The 22,202-nt window shown below is 43.1% G+C and overlaps 1 protein-coding gene across 1 annotated transcript in view; it reads left to right on the top strand.

The window, feature by feature from the left end:
• Window positions 1-21,321, top strand: part of LOC130171557 (uncharacterized) — a 36,730-nt gene extending 15,409 nt beyond the window's left edge. The window contains exons 2-5 of the mRNA XM_056379633.1: window positions 1,772-1,962; window positions 14,034-14,178; window positions 16,100-16,405; window positions 19,853-21,321. Coding sequence (XP_056235608.1) covers window positions 1,772-1,962; window positions 14,034-14,178; window positions 16,100-16,405; window positions 19,853-20,002 — 792 coding nt within the window. The 3' untranslated portion in view covers window positions 20,003-21,321. The remainder of the gene's footprint in view (window positions 1-1,771; window positions 1,963-14,033; window positions 14,179-16,099; window positions 16,406-19,852) is intronic.
• Window positions 21,322-22,202: the final 881 nt, after the last annotated feature.

The raw sequence follows: 22,202 nt of genomic DNA, 5'->3' as shown, positions 1-22,202 counted from the left end.
TGATAGGCCTTAATACGATGAACAATGTTCATTTAATTTCAAAACTTTAAAATAAATTTTTTTATAACTACATCGTTTGACCAAAATTTTACTGTTTTGTAATTGATTTGTCGGCCCGGCCCACAGGTTGGGAACCACTGATCCAGGTCCTCTAAATGCTTCGCTGTGTTAATCAACTGCTCTCTGACTGTGTCTGTCTGCTCTTTATCAATTATTTAAGTGTGATGCTGAACCAAAACAGTAATACAATTATTTGGAAGATGCAAAAATTTTCTGCAAAAAATTGTCTGTGGGTTTGTCTCTATGAGTGACATAGTTAATCTAAAACTTTTCACTGTGCAGCTTTAAAAGAGACTGAAGAGATCAGAGGTGAGGACCCTCCTACCCATGGCAGAGAAAACAAATCCTCCAAATGAAATGACAGCATATGTTTGTTGTCCATGTCTTTCGTTAAGGTTATGTGAGATGGTTAAATTAAAATCCAGAGGTTGTAGTCACCAAGAACCTGACACCTGGAGCCGGTTTCACAGAGATATCTCAGACTAGTCTGTAGTGTTGATCCAGTATGAATGTTGCTCATAGATGCAGCTCATAGGGTCATTTTAAGCCAAAAACATTAGACACCTTACCCCCATGCTACTTCAAGACCAGTATTATCATGATAATAATCAATGACATTGATACGGGTGACTGACCAGTCAAACCCAACAACAAAAAACAGGAAAACATGTCTGATAATTTGTGGTTTGCTAATATTGATATGGAGAGAGCAATGAGAAGGGAAAGAGTTTTTAGAGACTGCAAGATTTGTTTTTCCAAATCTGATTTTTTTTTTTTTTTTAGACTCTTCGCTGAATTTCCAAAGTAAAATGTCCTTGTTACTGTTGAATGCTTCCAGTAGACAAACATTTTCTGCTGAGGTAAATGAAGCTCAGTGTGGGTCCTTGGTCAGCCTTTTTTTTATATTGAAAAAAGTCTTAATTTACCCAGAATTCATTGTACCACAGGCTTTAAGAGTTTAAGAGAGTCAAAAACTAAACTGCTTTGTTCAACAGGTAAATTTAGACTCAGTCTATCTGCCAGTGTGTCTTACTATTTGTTCCATCTAAGACACAGCCAAAGTCTATCTTTGTGAAACTGGTCTCCTGTGTGAATGTGATGCGCCCTGATCACCTGACTTCTTCCTTCGCTACCCTCATTAATACCATGGTCACCAGGGGGCTTTGTCACCTGAGCATGAAGCGTTGCTCCTCTGTGGGAGGTCAGTCTGTAATGAGAATGTAATGTCTTGTGCTTTCTTCATATAACTTGTTTTTTGTTTTGTTTTTTGGTCATGAAACAGCTTGTGTTGAGGTGGTGCACTCTCACAGCCCACAGTAAAACATCAGCTGTGACTCTGCTGCATTTTGAGCCCATCATCTCTAACAAATGAACAAATGCAAATGTCTGACTGGTCTCTTTGATCTGACAACAACACTACTGCTAATAACACAATGGTCATTATATACTGGTAATAACACCACAGTCCTTGTGTGTGTGTGTGTGTGTGTGTGTGTGTGTGTGTGTGTGTGTGTGTGTGTGTGTTTGTGTGTGTGTGCGTGTGTTTGTGTGTGTGTGTGTGTGTGTGTGTGTGTGTGTGTGTGTGTGTGTGTGTGTGTGTGTGTGTTGTGTGTGTGTGCGTGTGTGTGTGTGTGTGTGTGTGTGTGTGTGTGTGTGTGTGTGTGTGTGTGTGTGTGTGTGTGTGTGTGTGTTTGTGTGCTTTGTGTCCCAGGACAGCTCTGGCAGTAGCAGCAGCATGTCCAGCCAGCAGCTGGTCTCTGTGCCTCCAGTGTCTCCTCTGGGCTCTGCCGGCATCCCCACACCAGCCCAGCTCACCAAAACCAACGCACCTGTCCACATCGATGTAGGAGGTCACATGTACACCAGCAGCCTGGCCACCCTCACCAAGTACCCTGAGTCACGGTGAGAGACACTCTAAAAATAAAAAACTTTATCTCGTGACAACATCTCACTTCAACTCATCATGGACATCATCCTTTGATTTGACCATTACTTTGAAAAGGCCTGAAGGAAACCCATATAACCTGAAAACCAAGCACCTGAACTAGATTTTAACAGGTGCATATCTGTCCCCTAATTTGCATATTCATTTGAAATATTTAACTTTAATTATCAAATTGAAGTGTTATTAAGTTTAGGATTTAACATTAATTAGGGATCTGAAATAATTTCAGTATTTGGACACTACAATTAATTCAATCAGATTTTGGGAAAATCAATGGATAAACTAATAGATTCTAATGTACTAAATGCCTCTTAAAATTCACAAAATAACATTACCTCCGTATATCGCTTAATTTGTGTTGCAAAGGAATTGAATTCTTCAGTCAAGGTGCAAATTAAGGGATTTAATTAATGGATTATGATACATTAAGAAATCTTTAATGGACTTTCTCTACAACTGAAAAGCTGTCCCTGAATTTTCACATCAAGTGAAAATTAAAAATATATATATTATAGTTATAATTATTTTCATTTTGTTTGTTACTTGTACACCACACAAATAATTAAAATCATTTATGTTACATTTATCCATTAATTGTAAATTAATTTAGCTGAACTTGAAATTGAGCTGACTGCCCTAAATTCTAATTACAATACATGAATCACATCACTATTAATGGGTAAAATTTGAAAATTAAATGATGCAGTCTTGTAGTGAACCACAGATACAACACTGAAGACTTCTATCTATCTATCTATATCTCTATCTCTATCTATCTATAAAAATATCAAACCACATACACTTCCTCTGAGAGTTGTCAGTGAGCTTCACTGCTCTCCACCGTTTCTGGCTGGTAGAAGTTCACATGACTCACTGCTCATCTTGACCTACATGAATGATTTCTATACATCCCAATGCTCCTGCAGTTTAATGACTGTAGCCTCTGTTGATCACTGCTGCTTCACAAACTCATATATAACAGAGGTCCGATCAGTATATCGGTCACAACACACAATTAAGAATAAAAGTTAAAAGGTTCTGGAACTTGGACCGGTTAGGAACCACTTTGAGTTAAAATAACCAAACACAGGTTTCTGGTAAAAAAGGGCAAACACTATTTATTTACACAAATCACAAGGATGCATTTCTGGTGGACTTTAAGATGGTGGTAGCACAACCGTCAATCGGGGGGGAGAGGGACCCACTCTTCCACAGCCTCACACCATTGCAAGCCTCCTGATATCTGGGAGAGAGTCAGAGTCAGAGTGAGAGACACATAGAGAATATTATTTACTTTCCTCTTCTTTTATTTGCCAGTGATCCTCCAAGGGTGAGTTTCAGGTAACTGGGAAGTCCATTTCCTTCAGGTGCCAACAATCCTCTAAGTGGGGGGGTTCCAGGTAAGTAGGGGAGTCCTCTTCTGCCCAACACAGCCCAGCACAACAGTCCAGCACAGCAGCTTCCTCCTCTCAGCCTCCTCACACACCATCTGAAAATCAGTTTTTCAAGCCACTCCACTCCACACTAATTAGTTCATTAAATTCACCTGTCACCTCAAGCTCCTCACGGTGCATTCAGGTGCACTGCCACTGTAGGGAAAATAAAGGACACCCACCTTTTGGAAACAAACTGATTGAGACCACCACATTATGACACTCCCCCACTTTTTCCTGTCCACATCCTCGGGGACCCAATTGTTCCTGTTGGTCCCAGTTGCAACGTCCCCCCTTCAGTTATATTTTGCACTCACCAGCCATAGCACTCTGGTGGCTGGCCTAGGTTTGTCCTCCATGAGCGTCGGGCTGGAGAAACCCGAGGATCATCTTCTCTGGCGTCATGGACCATCCTCTGGGGGGCTAACATCAGCCATTGAGTTGCCATGTCTGCAACGGAGTCACCGGCATCATCGTTGGCAGGTTGGGTTTCTTCCTGGACAGGGATATAGAAAGTACACAGACGTAACCTATTGCAGTGGATGGTTCGGAGGGGACCCTCCTTACCTTCTGGCCGTACCTGATATGTTGGCCCCCCAGGTGAGGCAGGTTGCTTGACTACCACATCAACATGGTGGACCACCGCTGCTGTAGGGGGACAAGAATCTGAGACATTACTTCTTTAGAAGCAGGGTCCTGGACCCACCGCATCAGCACTCCATCCACCATTGCAAGGCGATCCCACTGCCCGAGGAGCCGAGTCACTGCTGCTGGTTCCTTGCTACGCTCTATTTTTGTAGATGGCTGTCCTCTGCTGGTATACCTCAAGCGCTGAATGATAGGATCTTCCTCCTGTAATGGTTGCCAGTGACCAGGGGTCCGTACAGCATGCACTGTACATGTGTCGACTTCAGAGGATGGGAGCTTTGGACCTGTGGTGGAAGTCGAGATAGCACATCAGCATTAACATTTTCCTTTCCTGGCCTATACTTCACATCAAAGTGGTAATTAGCAAGCTGAGCCACCCAGTGTTGTTCAACGGCCCGCAGTCTAGCTGACTGGAGGTGGACAAGGGGATTATTATCTGTAAACACGGTGAACTGCGTGCCCCAGAGGAAATCTTTGAACTTGTCAGTTACAGCCCATTTTAAAGCAAGAAGTTCAAGCTTAAACGAACTATAATTGGCATCGTTCCATTCTGCTGGATGGAGGCTGCGGCTGGCATAGGCTATCACACGTTCTTTTCCGTCCTGAACCTGTGCAAGCACTGCACCCAAGCCTGTAAGGCTGGCATCAGTATAAACCCTGAAGGGGAGGGCAAAATCTGCAAAACCAAGGACCGGGGCTTGGGCAAGTGCCTCCTTCAGGGTTTTGAAGGACTCTTCACACTCTGTGGACCATTGTACCATAGCTTTCTTCTCACCTTTGGGGACACCGGTCAAAAGGGCATTGAGTGGCTGTGCGATCTTGGAAAAGTCAGCAATGAAGCGGCGGTAGTAGCCAGCAAAGCCAAGAAACGACCTCACTTGACTGACAGTCTGTGGTGTGACCCAGTTTTGTACACAAGCTATCTTTCCAGGGTCTGGCGACACTCCTTCCCCACTCACCACATGTCTGAGGAACTTCACCTGCCTCTGGAATAAAGCACATTTGTCAGGTCGTAGCTTCAAACCAAAACTAGACAATCTTTTAAATACCTTTTCGAGGTCGTTCATGTGGGTGTCGAAGTCAGCAGAGAAGACGATGACATCATCCAGGTATACTAATGCAGATTCAGAGACAAGACCCCCCAGGCACCTCTGCATCAGTCTCTGAAATGTTGCTGGAGCATTGCAGAGGCCAAAGGGCATGCGTTCAAACTCATAACCAAAATGGGGTGCAAAAGGCAGTTTTTTCTCTGTCTGGAGGTGCAACTTCCACCTGCCAGTACCCACTGGCCAGGTCAAGGGTGGAGTAGTATTCTGCCTTGGAAAGAGTGGTTAATGCCTCTTCAATGCGTGGTAATGGGTGGGCATCTTTATGGGTGACAGCATTTAGTTTGCGGTAGTCAACACAAAAGCGCAACTCACCACTCTTCTTGCAGACAAGGACGACGGGGTCGGCCCATGGGCTGGAGCTCTCCTTTATCACTCCGGCTTTCAACATGTCCTTCAGGAGGCCACAGACTTCCTGGTACATGGTTGGAGGGATGGGCCGATATCTCTCTCAGATCGGTGCCGCTACACCAGTGGGGATGTTGTGTTGCACCTGTCCTGTACAGCCGAAGTCCTCGTCATGCTTTGCAAACAAATGTCCCCAGTTCTGCAACATGGCCTGCATTTTCTCCTGCTGGATGTTAGTCAAGCCATCACCTTGGAAACATAGGTTCTGTACAATCTCATCCTTGCAGTCAGTGCTCACCCGTCCTACACCCACTTCCACAACACCAGGGCTGACTTCTTTTAGAATGAGGTCCTCCATTTCTCTTATGTCAGATGGGCAGGCTGAAGAAGTGGCAATAGGCTGGTAGCACTTTAACCATATAGGGTAAGGGGCCAGGTTTCTTACCCATACTGGTATTCGTCCACGGGTTGCAGTAGCTAACGCTCTAGCAGCAGAAACCAGCCCGGACTCTTCCAAGGGTTCTACCAATACACTATGCCCATCGAGGGCACTGGATGGCGCTCTCGTCCAGAGTAAGATCTCACTCTGACCTGGAACACAAACAGGAGACCGGTATGCTGGCCGTAGGGTCCCACTAGGGGGTGCCAAGTCAATGCATCTGCAAACCTCAAAGGACATTTCCCAGGCCCTTTCCACTGGGGTTGGGGCAGAAGCAAAGTTGTGTTTCACCTGTGGATCACATCCAACAGCACTGGATAATGTTCATACCCAACAAAGGTGGTTCATTTGGGTCACCAATTATATCTTTAGTGATGACGACTCCCAACTCACCCAGTGCCAGGTCCCCCACTTTCACATCCATCATGGCATAGCCTACATAGGGTATCTTGGTGTTGTTTGCGGCCCTTAGCCTCAGCCATGTCAAGTCTCCGACAGAACCTACTTCCTTCATGGGAAAAAAATGGTTAAAACAAGTTTCAGACATTAAAGTCACTGGTGAGCCCGTGTCCATTATACAACTCAGTTTTACCGTTAAAGGTCACGGGGACTTTAGGGCAGGACCCAACTACAGCTTCTCTGACAACTTTATTCTGGGCCACTGTATGGCTACCAGTCACTTGGCCCGTAGTGACTCGGTTCAGCAGTTTAAATCCTGCTGTTGGCATTCTCTAGCATAGTGGCCACTTACTCCACACTGCTTACATATGGGTCGGCCCTGCTCATCCCACCTTAAACCAGAACTTATAGTGTCTTTGTTGGAATTATGTTGCTGTGCATGTGCTCTTGGAGTGACTCTCGACCTCCTCCCTGAATCTCTGGCTTGGAGTCTCTCCTGCTGGTGTGGTCTCCTAAGGGTCGGGCTACACGGCCTCTGCTCTCCCCTTTGCTGGTAAGGTGTGGGACTACGAGGGTAACGTTGGTGGTTAATTGGGCTATTATGGGGAGGGGTTACCTGTTGCAGTGGAGAGGGGTGGAGTCTCTGAAATTCCTGTTGTATGACCTCACATATATGTTCCTTTACTTCCTCCAAGATTTCTTCCTTAAAATCCACCTTCCAGCCTACTGTCAGGTTGGGCACCAACCTCCTTTCAGTAACAGAGGCACATGTCGACTCTGGCCAATCTCCCTCCACTTGGTCCATCTCCATGTCCAGGGCCATTTGTCGAATCCTAGTAAATGTTAGATCTGGGTTTTCTCTAAGTTGCTTCCTTACCCCACTTCGAATGGCTCCTAGTTGTAGCCCTGTGACAAACTGGTCACGTAGCTGGACATCCATCCGTCCAGGAGCATGAGGGTCTCTGGACTGTAGCCTCTTACCTAGCTCCCGAAGGCAAAGAGCATAGGCTCAGACAGTTTCTGCTGGTTTTTGTCTGCAGTCAAAAAACATAGATCTTAGTGAACCAATTAATTCTCTATCACCATACAGTTCATTGAGAAAGTGAAATAACATTGCAGAAGTGGCCCTCTCAGCTTCTTCCAAAATCAAGACTTCTCGTCTGGCTTCTCCTTCAAGAGTGCTTATGATGAAGTCGCATTGTTGTGCTTCAGCCCATACCTGTGCTCCAAGTATGGCTTGCATCTGGCTTCTCCACTCATTAAAATCCAGGCCGTGACCAGTGAATTTTGGGGCCCAAGGTGCGCCTATGAAAAAAGGTGCCACCATGGCAGGTGCTGGATTTGGCATAATACCTGGTATGGAAAATTAGCCCAATGAGGCCCCAACACAACAGTCCAAGTCCTGCCAAACAACGCCAAAAATATGTCACAACACACAATTAAGAATAAAAGTTAAAAGGTTCTGGAACTTGGACCGGTTAGGAACCACTTTGAGTTAAAATAACCAAACACAGGTTTCTGGTAAAAAAGGGCAAACACTATTTATTTACACAAATCACAAGGATGCATTTCTGGTGGACTTTAAGATGGTGGTAGCACAACCTTCAATCGGGGGGGGAGAGGGACCCACTCTTCCACAGCCTCACACCATTGCAAGCCTCCTGATATTTGGGAGAGAGTCAGAGTCAGAGTGAGAGACACATAGAGAATATTATTTACTTTCCTCTTCTTTTATTTGCCAGTGATCCTCCAAGGGTGAGTTTCAGGTAACTGGGAAGTCCTTTTCCTTCAGGTGCCAACAATCCTCTAAGTGGGGGGGTTCCAGGTAAGTAGGGGAGTCCTCTTCTGCCCAACACAGCCCAGCACAACACAGTCCAGCACAGCAGCTTCCTTCTCTCAGCCTCCTCGCACACTGTCTGAAAATCAGTTTTTCAAGCCACTCCATTTCACACTAATTAGTTCATTAAATTCACCTGTCACCTCAAGCTCCTCACGGTGCATTCAGGTGCACTGCCACTGTAGGGAAAATAAAGGACATCCACCTTTTGGAAACAAACTGATTGAGAACACCACATTATGACATATCCACCCTGTTTTCATTTACATTTACATTTGCAGTAAGTGCTGGTGCCTCTCATTTAAAATGCTTCCCACACTTCCTTTGCCTGGATTCTGGATAATACAAATCTAACCTCTGACAAAATCTTATAAAGTTCCTTCAAGCAAGACTTTGTAACATCAGCTATAAAACGCAGCCTAACTCATTTCAGTATACCCACTAATGTTAATAAAATGTAGCTAGACTTTGCTGTGTAACAGAATACAGACTGACTGTCTCTGACTGTCTTTCACAAAATTAAAAGAAGATGTCTACTTCACCTGAAGTATCTTGAAAAACTTCCCAATGTACAGTCAATTAACACTTTATTAGGAACAGCACACTGACACTGGGTCGTTCCTCAGTTCTTCATGTCATGGATCCACCAGATGTTGAAACTTTCCTCTGAGACTCTGCTCCATGTTGACATGAGGCATCACATCATCTCATCAGATTTGTCAGGAACATGATCCTGCTGGAGAGCAATTAGAAGATGGTGAACAGTGGCCATGAAGGATGAACATGGTCAGCAACAATACTCAGATAGACTGAGACATGCAGACCATGATTGATTGGTATTAAGAAGAAAACATTCTCCACACCATCACACCACCACCACCATCCTAGACTCCAGGTACTCAAGGCAGGTTGGCTCCATGGATTCAGACTCTGACTCTACATTCTGTTGCCTTAGCACAATTCCAGATCCATCAGACCAGGTCTTCAACTGTCCAGTGTTGGTTAGTCTGTGTTCACTGCAGCCTCAGGGTTCTGTTCTTGGTGACAGGAAGTGGAACCTGACGTGGTCTTCTACTGTTGCTGTTGGACGTGTTGTTCACTCTGAAGCTTTTTTGCTCAAAGAGTGATTAACTGAGTGACTGTAGCCTTTTTGTCCATTCTCCTCTGACCTCTGGCCTCTATCATCAACATAAAGCTGCTGCTCACTAAATGCTTTTGTTGTTGCTCTATTTTGAGTAAAAACTCTAGAGACTGTTGTGCGTGAAAATCCAGGAGATCAGCAATTTGAGAAACACTCAGATCAACAATCATGAAGCTCCTCACCTGGATCCGCAGGAGTTTTAAATGTTGCTACATGATTGGCTGATTGGGTAACTGCATGAACAAGCAGTTGAGTGTACACTGAGGAGTGTTATGTCCTGTCCAGAGGTGGCCGAGACACAACATGAGTTCCTCATCTTCCCCAAGTCCCAGAAAGCCACAGGAACAGATACTAGTGGATGTTATCTGTTGTATTTATTTATATATTTAAGTCCTCGGGGCACCAGCCTAAACTAATAGGCAAAATAGCCAATATGGTTTTAGTCTCAATTTATTATCATTAATCTGGAACTCTGATTAACCATTAGCTTACTAACTATAACCAAATTACCATATCAACAGTAAGTTAAAGTTGAAGGATTGGAATTCTACCAAGTAGAGGTGAAAAAACTATGCACATTGGCTAAGACAGGAAGTTTATTTTTTGTTGTGCTTTTATTTTGGGAACCCCTACTAGCCACTCTCTCTGTTTGAGGTCTACTTCCGGGGGGCGTGTTTTCATGCAGTGCACACATGGGAATGCTGCCAGACTCGGCAGGTGTCAATTACCTCATCAGGCTGTACCAAGTGGGCAGGAAGGAGAGAGGGGAGTGGGTAGAGGGGTTTTACTTAAGTTTGGCTTTTGTTGGGTATTTCTTTAGTTTATTATGTATTCTATTTTGATCTGTGTTAGGCCAAAGGTTAGTTTATGTAAATATCAGTGTGATTAAATTGTAAAGGTATTCGATATGTGTGGTGCTAGTGTCTAGGGTCCCTGCACTAGGTGATATTTGGTAGAGGCTAGGGGTACTCATACCAGGTGGGAAAGCAGGGTAGTGTGTCAAAGAATGGGGGTCAGGTTGGACGTCACCGCCGCTATCCAATGTAACCTGCTACACCAGTCAGACTGCTTTGGTTGTCCAGCCATCCTGTGACCTCTATGTAACAACTTTTGGACTTTGTTTGTGTCATTTGCCTCAGCTCACCAGTAAACTAAGAGCTCTGCAACCAACTTTTGTGTGACTGATTCTGTCCTCTCTCATGCTTGCACTCCAATCCTGCTGGCCTTCATCCTGATTGTAAGGATTCACCATCATCCAAACCTTACAGTCAGCTTCAACGACAACCAGAAAAACTGATCTATTAGCAGAGGATCAACTGGCACAGCTTGATGCAGCTGTTCAAAACGCAGTATGCATATCCTTAGCCATTGATGAGCCCAGAGATGTAACAGATAATGCCCAGCTTTTGGTGAATGTGAGATTTCTTCACAAAGAGAAGAAAGAGATGTGTGGGGACCTGTTGGGTTTAATGCCACTAGTTAATACATGGTTAAAATAGGGAGTGGGCAGCTCAAAGGTCTTTTGTTTAGAAGAAGAAGAAGAAATTCAGTTACTTGAAATGTAGTAAAGACAACTACAGTAATGTTTTCCATTCAAGTGCCATACAAGTTCAGACTTATCGGTATGTTTAAAGTATATAACACTTAAAATTTGACAATAAATGACAGAAAAGTATGTATGTTGTTTTTTTATTTACATCAGGGTGCACTATTTCGAGTGACAATAACCAAACAGAGGTTTCTGGTAAAAAAGGGCAAACACTATTTATTTACACAAATCCCAAGGATGCATTTCTGGTGGACTTTAAGATGGTGGTAGCACAACCTTCAATCGGGGGGGGAGAGGGACCCACTCTTCCACAGCCTCACACCATTGCAAGCCTCCTGATATTTGGGAGAGAGTCAGAGTCAGAGTGAGAGACACATAGAGAATATTATTTACTTTCCTCTTCTTTTATTTGCCAGTGATCCTCCAAGGGTGAGTTTCAGGTAACTGGGAAGTCCTTTTCCTTCAGGTGCCAACAATCCTCTAAGTGGGGGGGGTTCCAGGTAAGTAGGGGAGTCCTCTTCTGCCCAACACAGCCCAGCACAACACAGTCCAGCACAGTAGCTTCCTCCTCTCAGCCTCCTCGCACACTGTCTGAAAATCAGTTTTTCAAGCCACTCCACTTCACACTAATTAGTTCATTAAATTCACCTGTCACCTCAAGCTCCTCACGGTGCATTCAGGTGCACTGCCACTGTAGGGAAAATAAAGGACATCCACCTTTTGGAAACAAACTGATTGAGAACACCACATTATGACATATCCACCCTGTTTTCATTTACATTTGCAGTAAGTGCTGGTGCCTCTCATTTAAAATGCTTCCCACACTTCCTTTGCCTGGATTCTGGATAATACGAATCTAACCTCTGACAAAATCTTATAAAGTTCCTTCAAGCAAAACTTTGTAACATCAGCTATAAAACGCAGCCTAACTCATTTCAGTATACCCACTAATGTTAATAAAATGTAGCTAGACTTTGCTGTGTAACAGAATACAGACTGACTGTCTCTGACTGTCTTTCACAAAATTAAAAGAAGATGTCTACTTCACCTGAAGTATCTTGAAAAACTTCCCAATGTACAGTCAATTAACACTTTATTAGGAACAGCACACTGACACTGGGTCGTTCCTCAGTTCTTCATGTCATGGATCCACCAGATGTTGAAACTTTCCTCTGAGACTCTGCTCCATGTTGACATGAGGCATCACATCATCTCATCAGATTTGTCAGGAACATGATCCTGCTGGAGAGCAATTAGAAGATGGTGAACTGTGGCCATGAATGATGAACATGGTCAGCAACAATACTCAGATAGACTGAGACATGCAGACCATGATTGATTGGTATTAAGAAGAAAACATTCTCCACACCATCACACCACCACCACCATCCTAGACTCCAGGTACTCAAGGCAGGTTGGCTCCATGGATTCAGACTCTGACTCTACATTCTGTTGCCTTAGCACAAATCCAGATCCATCAGACCAGGTCTTCAACTGTCCAGTGTTGGTTAGTCTGTGTTCACTGCAGCCTCAGGGTTCTGTTCTTGGTGACAGGAAGTGGAACCTGACGTGGTCTTCTACTGTTGCTGTTGGACGTGTTGTTCACTCTGAAGCTTTTTTGCTCAAAGAGTGATTAACTGAGGGACTGTAGCCTTTTTGTCCATTCTCCTCTGACCTCTGGCCTCTATCATCAACATAAAGCTGCTGCTCACTAAATGCTTTTGTTGTTGCTCTATTTTGAGTAAAAACTCTAGAGACTGTTGTGCGTGAAAATCCAGGAGATCAGCAATTTGAGAAACACTCAGATCAACAATCATGAAGCTCCTCACCTGGATCCGCAGGAGTTTTAAATGCTGCTACATGATTGGCTGATTGGGTAACTGCATGAACAAGCAGTTGAGTGTACACTGAGGAGTGTTATGTCCTGTCCAGAGGTGGCCGAGACACAACATGAGTTCCTCATCTTCCCCAAGTCCCAGAAAGCCACAGGAACAGATACTAGTGGATGTTATCTGTTGTATTTATTTATATATTTAAGTCCTCGGGGCACCAGCCTAAACTAATAGGCAAAATAGCCAATATGGTTTTAGTCTCTGACCTTGTTAGCTTCATGCAGGTTCTAGAACTGAGACGTACTACTATGTGTGTGAACATACGAGTACTCGATTAACTGTATGACTGACCACCACCTAAGCAAACATTACAACAACAAGACATCAATCAACAAGTACATTAACAAAGTTAAGGCTTCTGCTGCTTAGCTATGCTGTGCTGTGAAAGGTTAGGCCCAGTCAGTTAACGTTACCCAGTCCTTGGAACAAACAAAGGTCCTTTCCAGTGTTGGTGTAAAGTCCAGTGAGTTGGGAGGCTTCCTGGTGGAGTAAAGTCCTGTCTGGCTGTGTTGCTTGCTGTTATCTACTTTGTTCTCCTCACAGAGTTAGCTGTTCCACGCTAACTCTGCTACGACTCCTGTTGCTTGGAAAATCAGCTGGCCTTGTGTCGTAGCTGCTGATTCTGAAGAGAATTTGGTTGACACTCAGTTAATCCGAAGTAGGTCGCTGCTGTAGAGGAGAAGAGTGTTTGCAGGCTGCTGTTAGCAGGCCGCCGAGAGAGCTGGTTTCTCAGGTAGCAGAGCTGACCTGGGCTGGGGCCTTGTTGCCCTTTGAAGAACCAAGAGGAGAGAGCTGGAGCTGCTCTCCAGAGCAAGCCAAGAAGGGAAGAGAGAGAGAAGAGGTCTAGAGGACTGGTTTTGTTTGGTGACACCCTTGGGGGTCACATGTCACATGCTGACCTACACTGGCTGGCCAGTAAGGTCTGTGGGGGGAAGGCTCGTCCCCAGGTGTGAACGGTGAGAAACTGTGGAGTGTGAGTTCCTTTGTCCAGCAGAGCAAAGAAAGATCTGGTCTCTTTAATGTTGAGCCGCAACATCTGTAAAAAAAAAAAAAAAAGTTCAGGTTATTTGAAATGGATCAAATAACCTGAGCTATCACTTTAAAATAATATTGAAAATCACAGCTTTTAATGTGTGAAGAGGGTGTGAAGGTTGAGCTGCTGCAGTACATTACAGGTCATGTGGTGTGGTCTTTGATGAGGATCCTCTGTGTGGTATTCTCTTTTGTCTCTGGCAGGATCGGCCGTCTCTTTGATGGAACAGAACCCATAGTGCTGGACAGTCTGAAGCAGCACTACTTCATCGATCGAGATGGCCACATGTTCCGCTACATACTCAACTTTCTCAGGACTTCAAAACTCCTCATCCCTGATGACTTCAAAGTGAGTGTCTGTAGAGCTTTGATCAGGTACTGTCTTAACAGTCCCACATCAGAAGGGGACAGACTGTCAGAGGAGGGATTAGTCCAGAGACACTTAGACTTACACACCATGTCTGGGAAGTTACATGAGAACTGTCTGAAGTGTTACAGGCTCCCCTGAATCACAACTGTCCAGACACCCCGTACAGTCATAGTGTTGTACTGGCAGTGCCTCGTTAAAGGGTAATTCCATATATGAACTTTTTTAATTAACTGTGCTGTGGATTTGCACAATTAAACTGCACTTCCATTCAACAGCCTGACTGCACTCTGACTGACTTCCTGTCAACATTCACAGTATTTACAGAAGCTGTTGCCAACATGTTCTATCACCTCAGTGCTGTCTGTCTGTCTGCCTACCTGTCTGTGTGTCTGTCTTAACTTTCTTGTTCATTATTTGTTGTCAAAATTACAGGACACCCACTGAAACCATCTACAGACTGTTTAGTTGCTTTTAGCAACTCTTCTCTCCGCTGAGACACAAAGTGGCTTTAACCATGTATTCAGTGGGTTAGCTGCTAGCTAAGGTTTAGTACCTCAGCAGTATCTCAGTTAAACATTTATTGATTGATTGACTATGTATTGGTGCATTTATATGACTTAGTTTTGGACAAAAATACAGGAGTTGTCTTTCTTTGCTTTGACACATATTAAGTTCTGTGCTAAATGGAAGTTTTCTCTGCCACCAAACATGACCTTTTGTCAGGTTGAGGTGGAGGTGATAATGATGATAATGGTTGCTTGCCAAGAGCCTCAGACATGGTTGTGTTGGCTGAAGACAAGAGGTTGGAATACACCCTCTGGGCAACGCTATGTTTTCATCCTCCCATGTTGGTGACCGGCTATTGCAAAGTCATATTATGAGCTGGGACAGAGAGAGGCTAGCTGATTAGCATGCTAACTTCAGTGGAAGAAAAGAAGTGATAGAAATAGAACAAAACAAGATATAAGATTGGTGTTTGTTTCCACCTCTGGAGACAACTGTTTGATGTTTCTTCTAGACTGTAAACAGCTGTTAATGCTAATGGCTATGTAGTGATATCAAAAAATTTACATGTATACTTAAATGAGAATGAATATATCTCTGTGGTGAGTATATTTCCCTTCAGCCAAGAATATTTATGCCACCATGACAGTACAGAATCAATGTTTTATAATTGATCAACACAGTCTTCAATAACGTACACTACAATTCACTGTCTTCAGTCTGGTGCTTTATGTGTTTGATAACCTTATTTAATTCACCTAAGAGCAGATTACAGGACTACTTTCACTATCTCAGATTCGCTGTGTGGTTTTTTTTGAGCCTGACTGTTTCCATGTTGACATCACCATGCACAAATGCATTTATACAATTAATATTGTTATTCCAGTTGAAGGGGTCCACAACTGAAGTGAATGATAGCAGTATTTTGTGAAACCAAGAAAGAAGTTATTGCGTGTGTGTGTGTGTGTGTGTGTGTGTGTGTGTGTGTGTGTGTGTGTGTGTCTGGTCACCACCTTTATTCCAGTTCTCTGTTGTGTTATTGTCAGATACGGCTCATAGCTTGCCTCAGACTTATCACTGAAATGTATCAGTTACAAGTTCAACCATGTTAGAAACTGTCTCAGATGGCTCACCTACTCCAGACCTAGACCACCTAAGCTGACTCAAAGGTTCTGGACTCAAATCTTACAAGTTTGCCTGTGAAAGACAAGTTGCAGCAAAAGTTGTGTAGTCAGCATCTGTTCTGTCATGTTGAAATAATAACTGAAATGACAATTAAGTAAATTAAAATTGTTCTGCTTAAAGGTGACACATTTCTCTCTCACAAATGGTGAATTTTTGGTATATGGTGTGTGTGTGTGTGTGTGTGTGTGTGCGTGTGTGCGTGTGTCTGGAGGAATACTCCCTGCTGTATGAAGAGGCCAGGTTCTTCCAGCTGGCCCCTCTGCAGGCCGAGTTGGAGCGCTGGAGGATTGAGCGGGAATGTGGGAGTGTGTGTCAGGAGTGTGAGTGTGTTGTGGTTCATGTGGCTCCGGAGCTTGGGGAGAGGATCAGTGTGAGCGCCCACCGGGACATCATTGAGGAAGTTTTCCCTGAGGTCAGAGACATCATGTCCAGTTCCCTGAAAAGCAGCTGCAACCAGGACTCGACACACATCATTTGCTTCCCGCTCAACGGCTACTGCCACCTCAACTCTGTGCAGGTACAACACACACTCAATACCACGGTCAACAAGGGATCATACTGTAGACTGACCTGTTTGTAGCTCAAGTTTCACATTTTTGTTCTGTCCTTCTGCCAGCCGCTCAGTGACATAGAAAAAAACCACAGGCTCAAGTCACAGTGCAGGCAAATGTTAAAATATGGAATAGCATGTGACTCATTAGGCTATGACTTGGTTTCTGTTAATGAAACACCTTTAAAGCCACTACAGGAGAAAATTATAAAAATAATTGGTATTATTACTGGTATTGATCATATTATTATTAAATAAAAATATAAAATATAAAACCTCAGGGTTTGGAAGTTTATTTGTGTAGCATCTTTCAGCTACAAGGTAATTCAAAGTGTTTTACGTGAGACACAGAGGCAGAAACACAAGGCAAGTTAAGATGCCGTCCCACTGATATACGATGAAAAGAGTCGAGAGTTTTGATTCTCTAAAAAGATCTAACTGCAGGAAGATGGGGGGGATCCGAATAAATAAATAAACTGACCCAAACCAACCCTAACCCCTAACACATTTGGTCCGTGAGGTTACTGAACAGAAACATAACTAAGGTCCTTGGTTCAACTAACTGGACATATTGTATTTACTAACGGAATAACAAATAGGACATAGAGACGAGGAATGATGAACTGCAGCAACAACTTCTTTATTTTTACTGACACGTGTCACAAGAGAGGCCACAATACCTCAAACATCAAAACAGTGTGTTACAGTGACAGGAAGTCCAGAGTATGGATCAGAGTGTGGATCATTTCAAGAGGCTAGAGGACGATCAAAAGAAGGTGACATGCAAACAATGCTGGTTGAACTGTCCCAGTCTTCATTACTCGCAGCAGCCCTCTCTGGAGTTAATGAGAAGTTCATCAGAAGGAAAGTTTACCTGTGATCTCATCACAGAAGTGAACGTCTGAAGTCTGCAAAGCAACAGCTGGATCACCTGGAGTCAGTGTAGGAAACGGAATTTAATACGAGTAATTATGTTTTTGTGAGTGTGTAATCACCTGAAACTAGGAATCGTTGTGTTTTCATTTATTGAAATGAGTCCTTCATATTTACACAGGGAACAGGTCCTCTCTACGGAGCCTGCTATGTTGAACCGCCATGTTTCTACAGTAGCCCAGAGCAGACAAACCAAAGACTGGCTGTAGAGAGGGCCTTTTGAGTTTTTACATTACCTGAAAGCCACCGGAGGTTCTCCCCATAGACTAAATAAAGATGGACGTAGCCTCCATGAAATCACCCACAGGTTTTTGAAGAGCGGTTTTGAAGCTCAAAGTGAGCCTGACTCCGCGCCTGACTCCCAGCTAATCCAAAAACGATCAAAGAGGTAGGGCGTGTGTTGAGCTGAAACTTTGGTGCATGCCGGTCCCAAGCACTTGGAAAGGGAGGGGTGAAGGAGGGGTATTCAGTTGGTTGCAATCTACAACCTCACAACTAGATGCCACCAAATCCTCCACACTGGTCCTTTAAGACGCAGTATCAATAACGCACAGATGTCCTTTCCAAACAAAAGATGTCTATTAACTTCTCTCTTTGAATACAATAAATCTTTTTCTGTGAAATATTCCGGATTCATTATTGAGAATCCATGTTTGACATAACCAAAACACCCTAGACAAAGCATTGAAACAGATCGGTTAAAAAATCTCAGAAACATTTACTTTAATATCATATTTTTATATGACATTGTGTTTTCGATGGGAAAATGTTTTATGTGAAATATTCAGGTGGAGACCTTTTAATATACTGAACATTTTGACAGTTAGCCAATAATTTTTCTGTGTGGAGACACATTTCATCAGTGTGTGTGTGTGTGTGTGTGTGTGCGTGCGTGCGTGCGTGCGTGCGTGCGTGTGTATGTGTTTATTTCCTGTGTGTAAACATACACACAGAGGAACTGCAGAGCACCAGGTACAACAGAGAGGTCTTCAATTAATCAATTATTGATTATTTGGCTTTCACATGCACATCACCTAACAATCAAACCCATCTGTTCCATCATGCACTGCTGCAGACAGAGGGTCACCAGCCTACCCTTTACCTGTGACATTCACATCAGCAGGTGCAGGACCCCACCCACCCTGCCCCTCCCTTAAGGCAGGAGGTGACGCAGCATCAGGGCCAGAAGCACCTAGCTGATGATCAGCTTCTTCTAGAGGCTGTGAGACTACCAACTCTGTACAACACTGAGGAGGACAATCGCTGCCAAGACAACAGCTGTTCATATCAGGGCATGTTGCAGTTATCCTCACAGGGATAACTGACTCTTTTATCGTGTTTGGCCCAACCTCTAAGCCACTTACATGTTCCCTCTGGGCCACACATACACAGGCATAATATCAGTTTCTATTTCGATGCAGATAATACTCAGAGTTATTTAAAACACTGCCAACCTGCTAAACTGTGGACATGATATCCATAAGTGGACATCACAAAATCCTGCAGCTAAACACTGATAGACTGAGATTTTCATTATATCCACTATCTCATTCAATGACTCAGCACTGCAGAAATCTTGGTGTCATTTTGATCATAATCTCACTCTAGATAAACATGTTTTTATCATCCGTAACATTCTGTAACATCTCTCTCTGGCCTCCAGCTCATCTAGGACTAACAAACACATTTCACAGATCCTCGTGTCTCTTCACTGGCAACCTGTTGCTTTTAGAATCCATTTTAAGATTTCATTGCTTACTTACAAAGCCACAAGCAATTTTTTGTATTATGTTTTTCATTGTTAATTTTCAGATTTTTTTCTTCATGCCTGTTTTTTTTCGGTTACAGTTTTTTTATGCTGTCGGTATTTTTTCAGTGTTTAGGTTTTTATTATGATCTGGCCTTCCTGGCTAAGGCTCAATGCTGACGACTCAAACCACAAAGAGTTTTTACCACAGTTTGACAGAAAATCACTTCCTGTCCATCCGCAAACTGTTGACTTGGGTTCTGTCCAATCACAAACAAGAAGTGTTTACAGAAATGAAGGGACATTTCTGTAATCTGAAATGTTGTTTTGTGAAATGTGTTTTGACCTTCATGGCCACCATAGTTAAGTCTCCTACGTTCCTGTAACTGGACTGCTTTTCCCAACATGTGAAATCCATGAAGGTTTTCTGTTCTCTGAACACTGATTAATTACTGACTGAATTCATTTCCTATGACATTCGCTGTGGCACCTTCACTATAAAACACTGCAGGGACGATCCTGATGAACAGCAAATGTGTTGTTTTGAGCCTGTTCAGTGTCGACCATACTTTTGAAAAAACCTCCACATACTGACTTCAAACTGATCATAAATGTTGAAGATGCTCCATCTAGTCTCACTCCAGCACTCTATTGGAGGAAGTGTCTGAATGTCTTGCTCAAAGGTTCCTTGTCAAATCTCACTCAGGTGTGTTTGGTGTATTGTGTGACTGCAGGTGTTGGAGAGGTTACAGCTCAGAGGCTTCCGGATCACAGCTTCCTGTGGCGGCGGAGTGGACTCTTCTCAGTTCAGTGAATACATCCTACAGAGGGAGAGCCAACACCCCCCTACACTCACAATGATCAAACAGGAAGTCATGGACTGACCTCAGAGGAGCTCAACCCAGTCTAACACATTACCACAGCTTCACTTCAGCAGGACAGACATCAAGAAAGAGAACACACATGAACACTGAATCTTCTGTGATACTTCACCTTCACGTCATTACAGTAATAATAGATCCATCAGAGCAGACACTGTAGGAGATCATGGGAAGTGTATTCGTTCTCGCATGTCTGTTGATATGAAACAGACGTCAGTATTTAGGGCTGAACAGTGTGGATAAACTCTTTTATACAGTATGAATAAAAACAGACATATTCAGAACAATACAGATACTTCCACTGACTGACTACTGTATGGTTTCAGTTGGTCGAACTAATGAAAACTGTAGAAAATGATCTACTCATTAAAGTAAAATCCATTGAATTAAATACCTGACAAAGGCGCTTCATGACACTGATGTTAGCATCCACTAAAACAGTCCTGCTCAGTTACTCCCAGCAGGGCCAACATTGGAGGTCTTCCAGGCACGTCCACCTGGTAGACCACGGGTAGACCACTGGTAGGGGGCCTCAGGGTAGACCCAGAACATGCTCCATCTGGTCTGGGAATGCCTCTGGATCGTAATTCACATGGAATTATTACTCGTCTGTCAGGAGTTCTGCTGACTATGGTTCATTTAAAAAAGGTAATGATAAATGACATATTTAGAGTTTGAGTTTAGATTTCAATAACACATGCCAATTTGACATGCCATGGATCCACATCAGAGAGCAGCGAACTGCTCTGACTCCTCAGCATCTCCTCCTCTGTCGGACTCATCAACAGCACAAAATACTGTTTACCTGTTTAAGAGGTCTACAGGCCAGGTCAAAGACTCCTGTTTGTAATGAACTGTATATGTTGAATGCAGCTTTGAATAAGTTGCAGTGTATAAATCATGAGGTGTGAGCCTCATTTGCATGGACTGTTTGTATACTTGCAGAAACCATCAATTACTTTTACCTGGATGTTTGCATTTGGTAAAGTAAGACATTTGAGCACAAACACTGAGTTCTCTGTGAAAAATAACTGATTCATTTCAGCCTTAATTCAATTTTTGGTATGGGTTAGCTTTATTGTAGAAGCACATTTTCTCTCCTCATCCTGTCGGAAAAATAAAGGCAGAGGAAGAATCTGCACAGGTAGGATCTGAATGTATTTTCCATGTAAACTGATATATTTTCGAAATATGTTTTATTGGTTGAAGGTTAGCGTCATGGAACAGCAACGCCAGCAGCATTGTTTATTTCTATATCATGTTTTGGCATAATTATAAATTACTGTAAAATAATTTCATGATGAATAAACAGGAACTCAAACAAGAAATTTGTTTGACTTTGACATATGAAACTGTGATAGCTGTTTCAGCAAAAGCCCAAAAATGACATGTTAACAGGTGACAAAGCCTCTAGTGGTCAGAATATTTATGACAGAGCAGACGGAAAAGGAAGTCAGCTGACGTTATAACAACAGACTATGTTAGTGAGGTCATGGTGAACTGGACTGAACATGGGAGACTGCTTTTCATTTCCAAATGACAGTCAGCGTTGTTTCTGTGAACCTTGATCATTCTTTAACCTTAACAACAACAAACACCGTCCAACCTTAACACAGATCCTATTTGAACCCTATTCCGATCTCTCTCTCTGAACCTCTGAAGTTGTTTTTGTGCCTAAACCACACCAAACTTTTTCTGTTTACATTATAAGAAGGTTATTGATTTTTCAACAGTGATTTTTAACACTTTATCTGCAGCATATCTCCTGTAGACACTGATCACAAAAAAGGACAAATAGATGAACATTTTGAGACATACATCTATTTGCTTTCTTGTGTTCAAAGGAGAAGATCGAAATCAAGCTCAGGTCTGTAGCTAAACAAACTTTTTCCTGTGTAATTTCATAAACTGCATAGAACATGTTAATTAGTTAAATGTAGAACAGCTGTGGGTTGAGTTTCTAACCTAGCTAGCTTTTCCCCCGTGTTTCCAGTCTTTCATGGTAAACTAAGCTAACTGTCTGCTGGCTTTAGCTTCAGTGTTATACATGGGATCATGTATAATGGCATCAACCTGAGTATCAAGCTCTTAGCAAGAAAGCAAACAGGTGCATTTCCCACAATGACAAAATTTTCTTTTGACAATATGAATATGACACACAGATTGATCGATAGAGCTATAAATCAATAGACCAATAGATAGA

Source organism: Seriola aureovittata, chromosome 6 (genome assembly GCF_021018895.1).
Source record: "Seriola aureovittata isolate HTS-2021-v1 ecotype China chromosome 6, ASM2101889v1, whole genome shotgun sequence".
In the NCBI taxonomy this organism is placed as follows: domain Eukaryota; kingdom Metazoa; phylum Chordata; class Actinopteri; order Carangiformes; family Carangidae; genus Seriola; species Seriola aureovittata.
Note: the sequence above shows the minus strand (reverse complement) of the source record. Positions and strands in the feature narration are given on the sequence as shown.